Below are 19,385 nucleotides of genomic sequence, written 5' to 3'. Positions count from 1 at the left end.
CGCTATGATCGGGCTTCCTTCTGTCTCCTCGGGACGATGAGCTGTCTAACGACCGTTTGCGACGGTCTGCCTCATCGGCCCGGGAGTACTGGTCCGCAATGTCCCACATTTCCTGAGCTGTCTGCGGACCGCACTCAACGAGCTTCCTGTAGAGAGCTCCGGGCAAGATTCCATTTTGGAATGCCGAGATGACAAGCAGATCGTTGAGATCGTCTACTTGCAGGCATTCCTTGTGGAATCTTGTCATAAAGTCGCTGATTTTTTCGTCGCGACCTTGACGAATGGAAAGCAGCTGAGCCGAAGTGATTCGGGCTTCCGCTTTCTGAAAGAACCTCCTGTGGAAGGCATCCATTAGATCTCGGTAAGATCTGATGCTGCCCTGGGGGAGGCTATCGAACCACCTTCTTGCGTTCCCGATGAGCAGCTCGGGAAACAGCTTGCACATGTGGACCTCGTTGAGACCCTGGTTCGCCATGTTATATTGATAGCGCCCCAAGAAATCGTGAGGATCCACGAGCCCGTCGTAAGTCATCGACGGAGTTCGGTAGTTCTGTGGTAGGGGAGTTCGGGTGATGTCGTCCGAGAACGGAGTCTTCAGTGCTCCGTACACGGCGAATCCGATATCTCGTCGGTATGGAGGAGATTGAGTTCTCCTGTGATTCCGGTACCGAGGAGGAGCTGGAATATGTGGGGGACGGGGATTCTTTCTCCTGGGAGATGCGACACTACTGCGGTAGTGACTTTCTTGTGCGGAGGGAGAAGGAGAATCCGTCGTTTTCGTCTCCGGCTGCTTTTGGCTTTTTCGCAGGAAGGTTAAGAATTCCTCCTGCTTTTCAGCCAAAAACTGCTTGACAGCCTCATTCAAATCGGGCTGCTGGGAAGACTCAGTGGGACGATTTTTGGAGCGGCTTGTTCCTTCGCCATGAGAACTGGTGGTGGATTTATCCCTAGGCTGTTTTCCCGACCTATGGGATGGATTGGCTTCCTCCTGGTTCTCACGGGCTGGAATACGGGTATTCTGCGATCTGGTATGCATTTTTTGGGTGGAAAAAATGGATCAAAAATTCGCTTTATCACAAATTTTGTTCTCTGTTTCCCACAGACGGCGCCAGTGATGAATCCGCGAATTATTGATGTTAATAAATGCTGGTAGAGAATGAAGATTATGACACAAAGAATTTACGTGGTTCGATTTACTGAAGTAAATCTACGTCCACGGGAAGAAGGGAGGGCAAGATTGTATTGCTTGATCTGGGATTACAGCTTACAACACAGACTTGCTATATGCTATTTTATCTCTAGAGAGCTTAACCCTTTTCTATCTGATCTAAGTTCTATTTATACATTGAACTAAGATCGTGGTTTGCAGCCCCACTAACAAGATCGTGGGTGAGCAATAACTGCTCAATAACTGCTTCATACCACTAAATAGATCGTGGGTATAGTGGAGGTCGTGGAGGCCTTTCATGAGTCCACTAACTCCTAGTTCGGTCGAATGCTGAGACCGAACTGCTGGACTTTACCGATCAACTCTTGCCGATCTGAGAGGAGAGCTTGACTGGTCGGCTTTTACCGAGCTGTAGGCTGAGTCCGAACTCTTTGGTCGTGCCGAACTCTTTGGTGCCGAACAGATACTCTTTCTTGGGCTCTGGGCTGATGGGCCGTCGCTGTTATTGGGCTTGCCATTAGGGTTTAGTTCGTACCCCATCATGTATGAATCCGATTCAAAAATACAATAGAATTATAGAAATGCAGAGTTTAATTAAGTAATTTCAGCACATATTGTTGATTGCCAATCATTGAAACAATTATAAGTATGAGTGTTATAAAATTATAATCAACCATGGGGCCAACAAACAGAGTGCGTCTTAGTGCTAATAAAAAAAATAATTTTACGCGGAAATAATACTATGTTAATACTGCTACTTGATTTGGATCCTAGCGATTATTGCATTTTGGTTTTGACTTTCAATTTATTTCATTTTTTCTCATTTTCTTAATTTGGTTGGGGGACAAAATACTCTAAATTTTGATATTTTAGTGGCAAATACCATTTTCAGGCTGACAAGCATTTTTATTTCTTCCATTTAAATTGTAGGAATACGAAATAAAATAAAGGACCTCTGTTATTGTTTTAGTTGAATCAAAATTCAATTTTTAAAATTTTTAATATATAATGTCTAAGTAAAATTAAATTACCAACTTAGAATCAGTTACTGGGTGTGAATAAGAAATACTATATACTTTATTCAGTCAAAGTAATGTCATTTGAAGAAATGGGTTCGTATAAATATATGTATTCACATTAGAAAAAGAAAGGAATAACACCATTGTAAAGAACCTGTGGTTTCCATTTGTTGAGTACATACATAAGTCTATATATGACTTTAGTCGATACATACCAATGTATGACAAGCACAGTTGTTGATTCATATTTAGGCATCCATCTTCAGTTTTGCCTACAACAAAAGCTCCTCTTGCATCTGTAGTTCCTTCAGTCGCCTCTTTGCATACCACGTCACTGCTACAGTCGCGCTCACAGTGATGCAAAACCCGGCCACGTTAATCACCATCTGGGAAACTGGCATAGGCTTCCCATCTTGTGAAGCATTAGCTAATGTTTTAATCAGGATCCCTCTACAAACAGCAAGCACGAACTGTAAGCACACTTTGGGCACACAGAGTAGGATGTTAGCACACTTTGGGCACATGACAATGTTTAGATGCTAACGGAAACCAGGAATGTCAGAAAATGGCATTCCTGTTATAAAGACATTCTCATACAAAGCTACAGAATCGGATCGAGAATCAGAACCATAATAGAGTAAAGGAACAGAAGACAGGAATCATAGAGGGCATATAATCATGCAAAAAGGAAAGCAAGCAATATTTCGATCAGAAGCAAATTGACATCAAAATTTCATAGCAAGTGGTGGTGAAGTAGTACAAAGAACAATAAGTTCTCCACAGCCTAGTTTCCAAAAGGACATGTGGATTCAAAATTATGTAATCTTCACAGGAAAAACAGAGAGAATAATCATAAACATAATAAAAATATCTTAAGTGGAACTACCTGGTGTTGAATATAGAACTCATTTAAAAAATGAGACCGATACTGCATATGAATTGACATTTACATGTTCAAAGTTCATGGACTGTATTTGTCAGTACTGAAAACAAATGTGCTTTAGTAGAGACCAACAAAAAACTTCAACTCTATTTATTTTGCATATTTTTATAGACAGATAGTAAGAAAATCCAGAGATTCACACACACACAGAGGAGTGAAGCAAGGAGTTCTCACGTGTAAAGTGCAACAATTATATCTGGCACCATTCCCACCGCAGTCCCCAACAAATAAGGAACATATCTCACATCTGTAGCCACGGCACAGTAGTTATATATGATATAAGGGAATGGGGAAATCCTAATCAAAGAAACAGCTCGAAACTGACTAAACCAGTTTCCTTCGCCAGCCAGTCTTATGATCGAAGCTCGCTTTGGGTGCCTTTCTAACCATGCCTGCATGTGAGAAGATATGGTGTGTGCTTATTGTGGAGTATAAAAGCCGGAGCACAAGAAAAATACAAAAGTGAAGTAAGTTGCTTGACATACATGGATTCTATGGTAGAATAATGAACCAATGAAATAAGGAATAGAACTGCCAATCAAAACTCCAGCAGTGATCAACAGAAAACCATAACCATAACCAAAAGTCATCCCAGCAACCCACTTGGATGGTGTAGAAGGTATAAGAAATACTGGGAATATTGCCAGAGAAGCAAACACTATGAGTCCTAAAATAGTTGTGCTGAAAGTACTCTGCACCCAATTTATCATGGGTATAATTTCCTGGAAAACATAAAAAGCATATTCAATTAGAACATACCTAGGGTAATAATGTTACAATAAATATTGTGAACATGTGTGAATGATTTCCAACTGTCTCTTGGCTTACATGAAATGGTCTAGACTCAAGAGATGCAATTATGAGAAGCCATCAGATTACATTCCTGGGATAAACTATTGCATATTTGCATCGCATCTAACAATTAACATGATATTCTACAGCCAAAACGATCTTACATTGTGGGCCTATGACACCTTTCTCTGGATAATTTAAACAATAGCATCAGACTAATCAAAACAATTATCAAATGAGTATTTGGATATATTACTCCAGAGATATTCAGCAACTGGATCCATGTAAGGACAAAAAGATCAGTTTCCAGACATTACGTCAATCGTGGAATGACAATAACTTGTCGAATGCATCACAGCTAATGGAACTTAATTATGATTATTAAGAGCCCAGCATATATAACACTGATTGAATGAAAAGTGCATATCTAGCTTTAACAATAACTACATATCTAACAGCCAATGATAACTAAAGTGCTAGAATTTTAATCAAGAATTGAGAGTAAACTCCACAGGGTAATATCAGCAAGAAACCACAAGCATGAGACATTATAAAAAAAGAAAAGAAAACACTTTATCAAAAATTTATGTAACAGAGGAACAACAAACAAATGAGAAAACCATGCGTTCACTGAAAACTCCTCAATTTTACGAGCAAAACATCAATTTTGTGGATAAATCAGAAACAGAATTAACCTTATCCATGAAAAAGGGTCCGATCCATTTGAAGAAAACCGCGCCCAAAACGGCAACAAACAAGACCACCAGCACAAGTTTCACCCACCACCACAAAGACCACAACCACCACCCACCATCAGAGGAAGCCTCATCGCCTCCGCCTGTGTCGCCTCCGCAACAACCAGACGTCGACGTCTCAGCATGCCACTGGCCGCCGCCGCCACCCTCCAATTTCACGTAATCCTCCACGAGCCTGCGATCCTCCTCATCCACAGCATTGCAAGTCATGTCACGCCGACACAAAAACCTAATCTATTGATCAATCAATTGCTGCCGCAATCAAACACACAAATGGTGAAAATCAATTCCAAAATCCGACACCCGAAACACCTGAGTGAGTCAGGGATTTGAGCTCAGTAACTCCGAAATATGGAAATTTCATGATCCTCTCTTAGTTGTGAGGAAGAAAAACAGCAGAATTTGGCAGAGAAACATCTGAATTTGTTGAAAGAAGGAATTTGAAAAGCAGAGCTCTTATTAGTTTATTCTTTTAATACGTAAACAACACTTGTTTTAATAAAGTGGCAAAACTATAAAACGTGTCAAGTAATGTTGCTTTGAATTTGTCGTAAATATGATGTCGATTGCGTATTATAATGTATTAATATGAATATATGATTGCCTTCGAATAATGTATATTTAAAAATGCGATATACAAAATTATTGCATTTGTTTTATTGTATATATAATAGTAATAAAAAAATGGAACAAAATTCCTGAAATAGGCCGATTCAGATATTAGCTTCCGAAAAATGAGTCACATTTTATTTCCCCTGAAAATAAGTCTTAATTAATTTGAGAATTCGCAACTCTGGAAAATATAATCGCACATCATATTATGTCTACCCGTGTGTATTATACTATATCATATCAATTAGGAGAAATATATATCTAAAATTAGCACATCAAATTATATCTATCAGATAATCAAAATAGTTAATCATGTGACAATCTGATATCCTCACATATTTAATTAAAGTTTGTTGAAATGGAGTACTAGTAATTTAGTTTAGAGAAAATATTTAAGAAATTAAAAAGTGGAATATACGAAAAGATTTCAGAGATTATATTTAATCGGGCCATGAGTTTCACAATAGAATATTTTAAAAAATATATTAAAAAAAAATCAAATCCTACTATATCAAATCAAATCCTAACATTCCTCCTAATAAAAATAATGAACTAAACAATATCTTCTAAGTTAATGCATATTTCAATCGAAGCTTTTAAGCTAAAAGATTTTCACAAATTCATTGCTTGTACTCTTTTTTTTCACTTTTAATTATTAATTTTTTTTAACATTCCTCCGTTCACAAGATAAGGGATATAATGAAAATAAAAATAGAAACACTATTTAAAAAATTTTAGGTAAAACGTTTGGCAAAATAATTTTGAGGAACATGTTTTGGCTGACGTGGCGAGCCACTTGCAAAGAAGGTTTTCGCATGGTTAATTAATTTATTTAATCAACAAAGTGACAAAATGGAAGATAATGGAATCTAGAAAGGAATAATTTGGCATGCAATCAGACAACTAATTAAAATTGTTTAACTTTATTAATTTATTCCCTTGCCACCAGTGTATGTTTGATTCATATTAATAAATAATACCATTTGCAGATTATAGAATGAGATGTTTTCGCATGGTTAATTAATTTATTTTCCTAAACAAAGAAAAAAAGAAGTTCTAATAGCAATTTTGAGAATTAGTAAACAAATTAAAGTTTGAAAAAAAACCCTCTATATGTTCCCAAGCAAGGAATCTTTTTTTAAATACATGCTAAATTCAATGCTTATGTATATAAGTATTTACTTCAGTTATATAGTACTACTAGTATATGGAGTATATGTGAAGTGTATTTTTTTAATATTGAAATATTAGAAGATTTTGAATTTATATAAATTGATTACTTTATACTGTTATTAGACATAAATGTTTAATGAATAAATATTATCAGCATAAACATTGTAATATTTGACACTTTTCGACATATGTTTAGCATTGTTTATTTTGTTTTATATATTTAATTTGATTCTAATAAATGTGTTAAAAAATGTTATAATTTTACAAATTTTATAAAAATAAAAACTCGATTTGATTGTTTTATCCGTAACTTCAAATAAATAAGTAGAACAACTAATCGAGTTTTTATTTTCATGAATTTATAAAATTAAAAGTTTTAGTAATATTTTTTAATGTATTAGTACAAACTATATATAAATCTGCTCAAATGATGGTATTGCTAACATAAGATCTGCACAGACTATAAAGTACATTTGACACACTCTCTCTCTCTCTCAACTGTTCGATTAGAATCATGAGCGTCAATGGCAACCTACTCCACCACTCTCACACCTTCCACTGCCTTCCATCTTTCCCCAAATTTCCCAGTCAATCCCCCATCGTTCATCCCGCCACAATTCCTCACACTTTTCAGGTTGGTCAAAAAATAAAACCGAGATCAAGTGAAAAAGTTTTGACTTTTGTTTAATAAATCCCTCTTCTCTTTTTCACGGCTTCGTTCCTCAACCTTCCTTTATCATCCAGCCTCTGGTGACTTCTTCTTTTCTTATTTTAGCTCACATTAATTTTTTTGTAATTTTTTTTTGTAATTTAACCAATATAGGTGGATTAGGTAGATTCTCATTAATCAGCAAGTATGCTCCTGATAATGTATCATCATTCGAGCACGAATCTGATTCTCCTAAGGTATCTTTCATGTCTGTATCTTCTTCAAATCTAGGATAAAATCTTAAAGAATGATTCTTGAAATATCTTACTCCTGTTAGAACATGGCTTTTGATAGCCTTATCACAATACTAAATTGAGGTAAATTTACTTCTGCCTTCAGATTCAGGAGAAAGTTTCCTTACTCGCCATTTTGAAAGGAGCAAATTCTTTTCTGCCTCAAGTGGTTCTAGCCAGCACAATATTGGTTCTTGTGTACCCGCCTTCATTCACTTGGTTCACTAACAGGTGTGTTCGATTACTCAAAATAGTCAAATGATAGAGTTTTTTGTCTGACTTAATTGGTATGCTCTTCTGTTGCATTGTTCTACAAAAGATGGTTAGGTGATCATATATAGTAGACGAGGTTTTTGATTGCTCATTACTGTTAATGTGTGTTCATATTAACAGCTTAAATTATGATAATTTAAATCATTAGGTATTATGCTCCAGCATTAGGCTTTCTGATGTTTGCTGTCGGAGTTAATTCAAGCGAGAAGGATTTTCTTGAAGCGTTTAGGAGACCAGCAGCCATTTCTGCTGGCTACATTGGACAGTTTGTCATAAAGCCTCTCTTTGGATATATTTTTGGCACGATTTCAATGACAATCTTCGGTCTCCCAACTCCCCTAGGTTAGATTTCTTGGTGAGTGTTTTCATGAGAAGTGATTAAAAAGGCCTAACTTTGGCTACTCTGTGTTTCAGCTGTTGGGATCATGTTAACATCTTGTGTTAGTGGGGCGCAGCTCTCGAATTATGCCACATTTTTGACAGATCCAGAAATGGCTCCGCTTAGCATCGTCATGACATCTCTGTCCACTGCTTCAGCAGACTTTGTCACACCCTTCTTGTCGTTACTGCTTATCGGGACTAAGCTGCCCGTTGACGTGAAAGGAATGGTTTCCAATATTCTGCAGATTGTTGTCACTCCTATCGCCACCGGGTTGCTCTTGAATAGGTATAGACTAATCCAAATTTGCTTGTTTTTGTACAGTAGTGTCTTACTTTTTCTTGTCTCACACCTGCAGATCTTTCCTAAACTTTGCACTGCAATTCGTCCAATTCTGCCTCCTCTCTCAGTGTTTGTGACTGCACTCTGCGTTGGAGCACCACTTGCTATCAACGTTGAATCAGTGATGTCCCCTTCTGGGATTTCAGTGCTGCTGCTGGTGATTGCATTCCATTTGTCAGCATTCATTGCCGGATACTCCCTCACCGGTCTAGCTTTTCGTGATCTGCCTGATGTAAAACCTCTGTAAAGAACACTATCATACGAGACAGGTCGGCTTTATCTCTAAGATACAACTATTTATACAATCAGGATGAACAATGATATGGAGTTGAACTGATTCCTACACCCTTGGACAGGCATGCAAAGCAGTCTTTTAGGCCTTGCGCTTGCCAATAAGTTCTTCGAAGACCCTCTTGTCAGCATCCCCCGGCTATCTCCGTAAGTCCATAACCACATCCTTCGTTCAAAAGAAGACAGCCACGATTCTTACATCATATATGTTAAGAAAAGCTGCAGCTTTACCCTCTTTACTACTGATTTGATTGTCTTCTTTTGGTGAATTAAGCAGACTGTGATTATGTCGTTGATGGGATTCTCCCTTGTGATGCTGTGGGCTCGAAAGAAAGAGGCTGCTGCCTAATGAGACAGCAAGATACAGTTTTTCATGTTGTTGGAGGCGGAGTGTGACTCACAACTCTATTACGCTGATGCAAACTCTCTTGAGGCATTGGAGACGAAGAAAAGATAGGGAGCGCGAGAGAGCTACCAATGAACACAGTTGGTCGTATGGTTTCTTGATTCAAAGCTTTTCACATATGTCTAGCGGTATGTTTGCAGAAACTCCTGACATGTTGAGAGTTTATTTAAGGCTAGCTTGATGATGTACCAAAACAGAGTAGAAAGGATTAAAAATAGAGTATTTGACCTTTTTGGATAACATGATCACAAATTAGGGGACCAATCAAACCCTAGTGAGGTTTCGTCCAACCAATTGATGTGTAACTACTACTAGTGTTATTGTTATTGCTATAGAATCACTTATTTATATTTCAAAGGTGTTCATTGCAGTTCCTTTACTGCTTTACACAAGCAAAATTGTTTTATTTTTGTGTCTCAAAAGTGAAAATAATGTAATACTATATACTACTATTACATGGTTGACGCACGTTTTATCAGCACTTAAATATTATCGCAAATGTAAGAGGACTTTTTTTTTTAGATTATTACAGGCATTTGCTACTGATTCCTTCTCCACTTTTTGTTTTCAAAAGTGAAACACAAGTAAAAGTTATTGATGGGATACGAACTAAACAACTAAACAATAATTGCGAGCCCAATAGCAGTGACGGCCCATCAGCTCAAAACCCAAGAAAGAGTATCAGTTCGGCACAACCAAAGAGTTCGGTCACAGCCTATAGCTCGGTAGTATCAGTTCGGCACAACCAAAGAGTTCGGTCACAGCCTATAGCTCGGTAAAAGCCGACCAATCGAGCTCAACTCTCAGATCGGCAAAAGCTGATCGGCAAAGTTCAGCAGTTCGGTCTCAGTGTTCGACCGAACAAGGAGATAGTGGACCCATGCAGGATCTCCACGACCTCCATTACACCCACGATCTATTTAGTGGTATTAAGCAGTTATCAACCCCACTACCAGGGCTGCAAACCACGATCTTAGTTCGAAATAGAACTTAGATCAGATAGACAGGGTTAAGCTCTCTAGATCCTGAATCTTATAGCAAATCAGTATTGTAATCTGTAAGCGAGACCAAGCAATACAAATTTGCCCTCTCTTCTTCCCGTGGACGTAGATTCACCTCAGTAAATCGAACCACGTAATTTTCCGTGTTGTGATCGTTCATCACTGGCGCCGTCTGTGGGAAACAGAGAACCAAAACTGTGATAAAAGCGAGTTTTTGATCCTTTTCCACCAAAAAATGCGTACCAGATCACATAATACCCATACTTCCGTCCGTGATTAACGTGAGGAAGCTAGTCCAGCCCGTAGGTCTGGAAAACAGCCTCGGGAGAAATCTGCCTCCAGTTCTCACGGTGAAAGAACAAACCACTCAAAAAGTCATCGCACCGAGCCTCCCCAGCAGCACGATTTGAATGAGGCTGTCAAGTTGTTCTTGGCTGAGAAGCAGGATGAGTTCTTAACATTCCTGCAAAAGAGCCAGAAGCCGGAGAAGAAAACGGCGGATTCTCCCTCCCCCTCCAGACATGAAAGTCACTACCGCAGTAGTGTCGTATCTTCCAGGAGAAAGAATCCTCACCACCGATATGTTCCTTCTCCTCCTTGTTACCGAAATCACAGGAGAACTCCATCTCCACCATACCGTAGAGATGCCGGATTCGCTATGTATGGAGCGCTGAAGACTCCATTTTCGGATGATATCACCAGAACTCCGTTGCCACAGAATTACCGAACTCCGTCAGTGACTTATGACGGGTTAGTAGATCCTCATGATTTCCTGGGACGCTATCAGTATAATATGGCGAACCAAGGTCTCAATGAGGTTCATATGTGTAAGCTGTTTCCCGAGCTGCTCATCGGGAACGCAAGAAGGTGGTTTGATAGCCTCCCTCAAGGCAGCATTAGATCTTACAGAGATCTAATGGATGCTTTTCATAGGAGGTTCTTCCAGAAAGCTGAAACCCGAATCACTTCGGCTCAGCTGCTTTCTATACGTCAAGGTCGCGATGAAAAGATTAGCGACTTCATGACAAGATTCCACAAGGAATGCCTACAAGTAGATGATCTCAATGATCTACTTGTCATTTCGGCATTCCAAAATGGAATTCTGCCAGGAGCTCTCTACAGAAAGCTCGTGGAATGCAGTCCGCAAACAGCTCAAGAGATGTGGGACATTGCGGACCAGTTTTCTCGTGCGGATGAGGCAGACCGTCGAAAACGGTCTTTAGACAGCTCTTCCAGAGGAGACAAGAGGAAGCCCGATCATAGCGATCAGGGACATCCTCGCCGAACTCCTTTTGAAAGAATTCAAAGGGCACCGGTATAAGACAGATTGGGACCACGTCTCAATCCTGAGAAACCACCCGCTCAGTTCGTACCATTGAACAAGTCGAGAGCGGAAATTTTCGAACTGCATTCTGATATGTTCGAAAAACCAAAGCCGATGACGAAATCGGCCACGCGCCGAAGTCAGGATAAATATTGCTCCTTCCATCAATGCCACGGTCACGATACCGAGGAGTGCCGAAATTTGGCAGCAGATATTGATGTTCTTGTGAAAGCAGGGACGTTAAAAAAATACCAAAGCAAGCCGCCGAAAAAGAATAAGAAACAGAGAAGTGCGAACTGCGCTCCTCAGGATCCTAAAAGGCAACAGGATCCCGAAGACGATGACGAGCCGCAATATGATGGAGTGATCCAGACTATTGACGCTCTCCCAGCCGGGAAGACTAAATCGTCTCTAAAATCAGAGCGCAGAGGCTTCAATCGAGAGGAGCCAACACATAAAAGGCTGAAGAAGGAGGAAGTAATTACATTTTCAGATGCAGATCCCGTCCCGGCCATTTCTCCTCATCAAGACGCTATTGTCATTCAAGCTGGAGTGGCAAACAAACTGATCCACAGAGTGTTTGTGGATACAGGAGCGTCGGTTAGCATTCTTTTTAAAGAATGTTTTGATAAACTGGAAGTGGATCCAGCTCGGCTCAGTCCGGCCCCACTTCCTCTGAAAAGTTTCGCCCAGGAGGACACCCGCCCTGAAGGTATTATCAGCCTTCCGATTACGGTAGGAAGAGCGCCTACTAGCTCCAGTACGGTGATCGAGTTTTTTGTGGTAAAAGTTCGATCCCCGTATAACATCATACTGGGAAGAGACTGGCTCAACACAGTTCGGGCCATTTGCTCTACTTATCACCTCACAATCAAGATCCCCACTAAAGGAGGGATAGCAGTCATCCGAGGTGATCAAAAGAGAGCAAAAGAATGTTTGCAGATTGCGCTTAAAAGTGCCGAACAATCAGATCGGCACCATCAAGCATAGCAATCACAGCAGCCGGAGTCAGAGGCAGGCGAAATGAACGAAGTCACACCGGAGCCGAACTCGATGAAAGTTCAGTTATACGAAGATGATCCATCCAGAACGGTCAAGATCGGTTCCGCGGGAACACCTCTACTCCGGGAAAAGACCATCCAGCTCCTCAAAGAGTACAAAGATGTCTTTGCGTGGTCTCCGTTGGACATGACTGGAGTGTCTCCCGAGGTAATTACACATCGGTTAAATATTGATCCTTCAGTCCGGCCTATAAAACAGAAGCAAAGACTCTTTGCGGCAGAAAGAAATCAAGTCATCCATGACGAAGTCCGCCAATTGCTGAAAGCGGATGTATTATTTGAAGTAAAATATCCTTCTTCGGGAAAATTTCTGGGTTATTGGGTTTCAAAGGAAGGACTCAAGGCAAATCCCCTAAAGGTTCAAGTTGTTCAGAACATGGCAATGCCGAAGTCCATACATGATGTGCAAAGGCTAACTGGATGTCTAGCCGCACTGAATAGATTCCTTTCCCAAGCAGCCGAAAAGCAAATGCCGTTCTTCAATGTTTTGAAGAAGGCACCAAAGTTTGAGTGGGGAGCCGAACAGAAAAAGGCTTTTGACGAACTCAAAAGTTATTTAACCGAACTGCCTACTCTCTCTGCTCCAACAGATGCCGAAGTGATATTCTTATATTTAGCAGCATCAGATCAAACCATTAGCGCGGTGCTTGTACGAGAAGAAGGCCTAAAACAGCGTCCTATCTACTTTACAAGCCGAGCATTAAGAGGTCCCGAAACAAGGTATCAACCTCTGGAAAAAATTGCTCTGGCATTAGTAAATGCAGCAAGGAGACTGCGGCCATATTTCTATGCTCACAAAGTGTGCGTCTTAACCGATCTTCCACTTCGGCAAGTTTTGACTAAGCCCGAAGCGTCGGGCAGAATTGCCAAGTGGGCCATAGAGTTGGGAGAACATTCAATAGAATATCTACCTCGGAAAGCCATCAAGGGACAAGCCTTGGCAGATTTTCTTGTAGAGGCAAAGTTCGATCAGGCAATCCCTATTATTGCCGAACAGAAAAATCCTACCAATGACGAACTAACACAGCCCCAGAAACCCGAAGTAGAGCCGCCGGACTGTTGGATTGGATTCGTAGATGGAGCTTCGAATAAGACAGGAAGTGGAGCTGGTATTCTACTTATCGCTCCCGACGGACACGAAGTAACTTATTCACTTCAGTTCTTATTCCCAACCACTAATAACGAAGCCGAATACGAAGCCCTTCTTGCCGGACTTCAGTTAGCGCAACATCTACTTGTCAACTCTCTCAAAATTCATTGTGATTCACAAGTCATAGTGAATCACATGCTGGGTACAAGTGAAGCCCGTGGTGAAAGGATGAAAAAATACTTGGACAAAGCGCAAAGTATTAGCCGAAATTTCTCTTATTTTCGGATAATCCACATTCCCAGAGCGGGAAATAGCCGAGCAGATACTTTAAGTAAGTTGGCCTCATATCCGAGCTCAAAGGTGGAGGAATTACCGCACAGAAGCATTGATGAAGCTGAAGTACACTCAGTAACCAGTTCACCAAACTGGATGACGCCAATATTAAAGTATCTAGATCAAGGACAACTGCCCGAGGATAAGAGAGAAGCAAGGAAAATCACATGCCGAGCACTTCGGTATGAACTTCATGAAGGAGTCCTATATAGAAAGTCCTACCTTCAACCGTTATTGCGATGTGTAGGACCAGAAGAGACGGATTACATCCTTAGAGAAGTTCATGAAGGATCTTGCGGTAGCCACATCGGAGCTAGAGCATTAGCTAAAAAAGTTCTGAGATGGGGATATTATTGGCCAACTTTGGTACAAGAAGCAGTACAGCTAGTTAAGAAATGTACGAAATGCCAAATCCATGCAAATATCCCAAGGACGCCGCAGACTGATCTATGTGCTATGCAAAGCCCTTGGCCTTTTATGCAATGGGGCATAGACATAGTAGGACCACTACCACAAGCTCCCCGGCAAATGAAATTCTTGATCGTTGCCGTGGATTACTTCACAAAGTGGGTGGAGGCTGAACCATTAGCTACGATAACGAGCTCAAAGGCATTAGATTTTGTCTGGAAGAACATAGTTTGCCGATTTGGCATACCCCATATCCTCATTTCGGATAATGGGACTCAGTTTACTGACAAAACATTCAAGAATTGGTGCCAAGAGTTGAATATTCAACAGCGGTTCACTTCGGTCTCTCACCCACAAGCAAACGGACAAACGGAAGTAACAAACCGTATTTTGGTGAAAGGATTAAAAACTCGGTTAGAACAAGCCAAAGGACAATGGGTAGAAAATCTTCCTCAAGTCCTATGGTCTTACCGAACTACACCAAAAACCTCCAACGGTGAAACTCCGTACAGTCTAGTGTACGGCACTGAAGCCGTAATTCCGGTTGAGATCGGCATACCCAGCCCCCGAACTCTTAGTTTCTCAACAGAACTGAATGACGACGGGCTGAGAGCCGAACTAGATCTTGCCGAAGAAAGAAGAGAATTGGCCTTCATAAAAGAAGCCAAGTACAAGGAGCAAGTAACCCGGTATTATAACCAAAGGGTGAAAAAGCTGCAGTTTCAAGTGGGAGATCTCGTATTGAGAAACAATGAAGTAAGCCGAGCAGAAAAGCTGGGCAAACTCGAACCCACATGGGAAGGTCCGTATCGGGTGTCAGAAGTCCTGGGAAAAGGGTCTTATAAATTAACCCACATGTCAGGAGAACAAGTACCCCGAACATGGCATATTTCCAACCTCAAGAAGTTCTATTTGTAAGAGACAAGGTCCGGTCAGTCTTGTGTCTAGTTCGGTCCTAGGGGTATGTGCTTTCATATTTGTATTGTTCTTTATACTTGTCGTTTTTTAAAAGATTAAAATCTTTTTCGTCCTTTTTATTTGTCTCTCTATGTGCGTTTTGTCTCTCTATGTGCGTTTTGTCTCTTATAAATGTTACTGAGGTATATTGTTCTTTAAAGGCTGATCCCCTTTTTAGATCAATTATTAAAGACAATTGTGAGTCCAAGCTTCTAAGGAAGATACAAGACTCCACAATTCAGCTTAAGAAACAAGCAATTCGTCTGAAACGAACTGCAATAAGCCGAAAACCACTTCGGTTAACTAGGGAAAGTCCAATCCAAGCGATAAAACTCGCCAAATAAGGACACTAACTCAGTCCGGTCAAAGAAGAGTTTACTTCATAAGACCGAGGACGAGTACAGGGAAAGTCCAATCCAAGCGATAAAACTCGCCAAATAAGGACACTAACTCGGTCCGGTCAAAGAAGAGTTTACTTCATAAGACCGAGGACGAGTACAGGGAAAGTCCAATCCAAGCGATAAAACTCGCCAAATAAGGACACTAACTCAGTCCGGTCAAAGAAGAGTTTACTTCATAAGACCGAGGACGAGTACAATAAATGAAATAAAAAATCGCTGAACTGTAAATACGCAGTGATAGAAGCGAAATGAAAAAATTTCATTTACTAAGTCTTGTTGGGCATACAATTCCGCTGCCCTACGAGAATGCGTTGCACCATTACAAAGGACTACTCTACTGTCTACGGTTGCTAAAGTTGAGCCACCTATCCAAAAAGTCCTCATGATGCTGAGTTCGGGCGTTCCGAGCAGTTGAAGAATCAGTAGGTGGACGAGATGCTCTGATCGACCTACCGCCTCTTCTCTGAGTCCGGGAAGTTCTAGCACCTCGGCGGCGAAGAGTCTCTTCACGAAGCATTCGCTGATCTTGCTCACTCATATTCACCACTCCTCTACGAACTTCAGGGCGTTCTTGTCTTGACGTTTCTGGTTGCTCCTGAGTCCGTTGCTGACTTGGAGTAGGTTCTTGTCTTGACGTTTCCGGTTGCTCCTGAGTCCGTTGCTGACTTGGAGTACGTTCTTGTCTTGACGTTTCCGGTTGCTCCTGAGTCCGGTGCTGATTTGGAGTAGAAGTTTGAGTAAGTGGATCCGAGGTTTGAGTTGGAGCGTGAGCGTCTGTTAGCGGGAAACGGCTAAGGAATCTCTCGATCGCGGGACGCCGGGAAAGAATGATGTCGTACAGAGAAGCCAAGCGCCGCAATGATTTCACAACTTGTTGGCAAGCCGAGCTCTCCAGCACATTGTTCTTCCGGAGTACATGAAGCTTCTCCCACAGTTCATCAACTTGATTCTGAACTTCGGATATAGTCATTCCCCCGCGCCCGCTGATGAAGTCTTCATATGCAGTCCTCTCAGCGATGACAGTATTCAGCTCGGCCTCTAGATCTCTCCTTATGGACTCTAAGTCCTTATTGTTGGACTCCAGCTCCACTAAACGAGCCAAGAGTTCATCATACTTCATCTGGTCATCTATAGCTTTTTTCTCAGCTTCATTTAAAGCCGAAGAGTATAGCCGCTTCCAGTGAAGTACCTCCAGCTCCTTAGAGTAAAGAATACGAAGCAGCTATGTCAGTTCGGCATTTCAGTTTACCGAGCAGGCAGTAAACCACAATAGGAGTAAAAGAGATTAAGAAAAGCTATAAAGAAGACACGAGTGTAGAAAGGAGAATTTTTTCATTCAAAGAAAAAATTTACACAAGGAGGGCTTCAAGGCCATTTTACAAATAGAAAGAAAGAAACTAAACTAAGAGAAGGGAGACGAAATCATACTTCGCCAGTTTCGTCTCCGGCTTCTCTGTGGGTTTCAGCTTCTTTCTCCTTGTCTACCTCGGTCTCAGCCTCGGCCTCCCTACTCCCTCCCTCCTGCTCGGCGCCCCCATCGCCGGTCTGCTGATCCTCCTGCTCGGTCTCCCGGCCGGCCTCATTTTCCTGCTCACCCTCTTTGAAAATTGAAGCGGGTGAAACAGGCCCCAAGGAGGCAAAGATGGCCTCCATGTTCTCGTCACGGTCAGCACGGCAATTACGGACTCGTTCAGCAGAAAGCAGGACCGATGAAGACGCAAGCTCCTCAAGGAGCGGCAGACTCTGGAGGCGCGCTGCAATCTCTCGGCCATACAGCGGCAAAACGACCCCGGGTTCCTGCTCAGCGTTATCGGTCATCAATTTCAGCAGATCGCCGATAAGGGCCGAAAATTGATTGCTCAAAAAGAGTTTCTCCGTGTAAACACGGAGAGCCTCCCCCTGAGCAACCACGGCAGCAGCCTCCCTCTGTTTCGACTGCTCTCTCTGGATGATGAGCTGGTTTTTGGCACGCTGGGCTTCATCCTGAGCCGAGATCCTAGCGGCCCTTGCCTCCTCAAAGTCTGCCCGAGCCTGTTCGGCCTGGTGACGAGCAGCATTCAAATTCCTCTGCATCTCATCATAATCGCTGGACGCTTTAGAGAGTTCAACTGTGACGAGCTTGCAGAGCATATTGTTCCTCTGAAAATGGAAAAAGGAAAAAAGTCAACAGAGGGGCCACAAAAAATATAGGAAAGAAGCAAAACCAGAAAATCAAGAAGGAAATTCACCTCCACAAAGTCCTTTGGCCATAAAAAGGGCTCAGAGATATGTTCCGAAGTGGCCGCAACCGCTCCGGATCCACAACCCCCCAGGACAATGTCTCTCTGTGGCGCTTTTGGGGGTTTCTGAGTCTTCGCCTTCCCCTTTGCCGAAGTCGATTCCGGCTTTTTTGGATCCGAAGACTGACTCGAAGAGGTCTTCTGCCTCTTCGGATTCTTCTCGGCATCAGACGCCGAGCTGGTGGCTCTCTGTTTCTCCGGCTCCTTGGATTCGGAGGATTTGCGACCTAGCCTGCTCAGCATGTTCACTGCCAAAAAGCGAGAAAACAAAGTTAGTTTTCGCCGCTAAAGCAGTAAAGCATAAAAAAGAAATCCTCACCCTCAGTCTCTTCGTCCGAAGACGAGGAATCGAACACGAAGTCACCCTTGACGAGCTCAGATTCCGAATACTGTTTCCTAATCATGGGAATCTTATTGAGCTCGCCCTCGAGCTCGTCCAACGGTTCTACCCGAGGATGAGGAATTACGGACTTCGGCCCTCTCCAGGAAAAGTCCGGAGCCGCTGTCCTATTGTAAAAAAAGAAACGATTTTGCCACTTCGGCCATTTGGTTTTACAGAATGCTCTGAAGGGCTGTAAAGGGATCAAGTAAAACCAGGATCCCTTTCTCTTAAACTGAAAGAAATTAAGGATTGCCCTCAGAGACAGATCCTTTTTTAGTCTACGCAGCTCGGCAGCAAAGGCCGATAAGTGCCTCCAAGAATTTGGAGTCACCTGACCTAAAGGAAGTTGAAAAAACTCAAGAAGCTCTACAAAGGCAAGGGGAAGAGGGAAACGAAGCCCGCATTCTAAGCAGGCTTCGTAAACGGTGGCATAACCCTCCGGCGGCGAGTTAGCCCTATGAATGTCGTCGGGAATCACCACTAACCCCCCAGGAAGAAAATATTTTCCGTGTAAGGATATCACAGTATCCTTACTCAAAATGCTGTGAAAATATTCTACCGTCTTCTCCCCGGACCTTTTCCGGCCAGAAGACCCCTTACCCCCCTTCCTACCACTACCTGATTCAGAAACATATTCAGAAGAAGAAGACATGATTCTTACTCTTTGATGGTCGAAAGTCTCTGAAGAAATTCTTGAAGAAGCGGAAGAAAATTTTACGAAAAAGAGAGAGAATACAGAAGAAATAATCGCAAAAGTATTCCAATGATGAAGAGAGGAAATATTTATCAGATTCGCAAAGGCATTTCAAATTCGTCGCACCGTTTCAAATCCCACTTTTTCTGGATTCTCTGGCCGGATTTGCTGTCGCATTTAATGCAGACACGTGCAGAGCACGTCCCCTGACGTCGGCCTCCCCCTTACACTTATCCAAAACGCCGAAGTGATTCACTTCGCTTTTCGGGGGGGGTGGTGATGGGATACGAACTAAACAACTAAACAATAATTGCGAGCCCAATAGCAGTGACGGCCCATCAGCCCAAAACCCAAGAAAGA

The 19,385-nt window shown here is 41.9% G+C and overlaps 1 protein-coding gene and 1 pseudogene across 1 annotated transcript; one reads left to right on the top strand and one right to left on the bottom strand.

Annotated features, from left to right (window-relative positions):
• Positions 1-2,333: 2,333 nt before the first annotated feature.
• LOC121798009 (TVP38/TMEM64 family membrane protein YtxB-like) lies at positions 2,334-5,210 on the bottom strand. The gene is made up of 4 exons (XM_042196821.1): positions 4,618-5,210; positions 3,616-3,852; positions 3,305-3,522; positions 2,334-2,637 (listed from the first exon to the last, which is right to left on the bottom strand). Exons 1-4 carry the CDS (start codon positions 4,885-4,887, stop codon positions 2,460-2,462), a joined length of 903 nt encoding a protein of 300 aa, XP_042052755.1. The 5' UTR covers positions 4,888-5,210; the 3' UTR covers positions 2,334-2,459.
• Positions 5,211-6,923: 1,713 nt separating this feature from the next.
• LOC121797879 lies at positions 6,924-9,448 on the top strand (annotated as a pseudogene).
• Positions 9,449-19,385: the final 9,937 nt, after the last annotated feature.

Source organism: Salvia splendens, chromosome 4 (assembly GCF_004379255.2).
Source record: "Salvia splendens isolate huo1 chromosome 4, SspV2, whole genome shotgun sequence".
Taxonomy (NCBI): Eukaryota; Viridiplantae; Streptophyta; class Magnoliopsida; order Lamiales; family Lamiaceae; genus Salvia; species Salvia splendens.
The sequence above is the reverse complement of the archived record's forward strand: the minus strand, read 5'-3'. Positions and strand labels throughout refer to the sequence as shown.

Excerpts from the sequence above, each read along its gene's own strand:
- LOC121798009 (XM_042196821.1), bottom strand. The coding sequence starts at position 4,887 with ATGACTTGCAATGCTGTGGATGAGGAGGATCGCAGGCTCGTGGAGGAT. Across the intron at positions 3,853-4,617 it reads GACCCTTTTTCATGGATAAG|GAAATTATACCCATGATAAA; the intron begins GTTAATTCTGTT and ends TATGTTTTCCAG. Across the intron at positions 3,523-3,615 it reads TATTCTACCATAGAATCCAT|GCATGGTTAGAAAGGCACCC; the intron begins GTATGTCAAGCA and ends TCTCACATGCAG.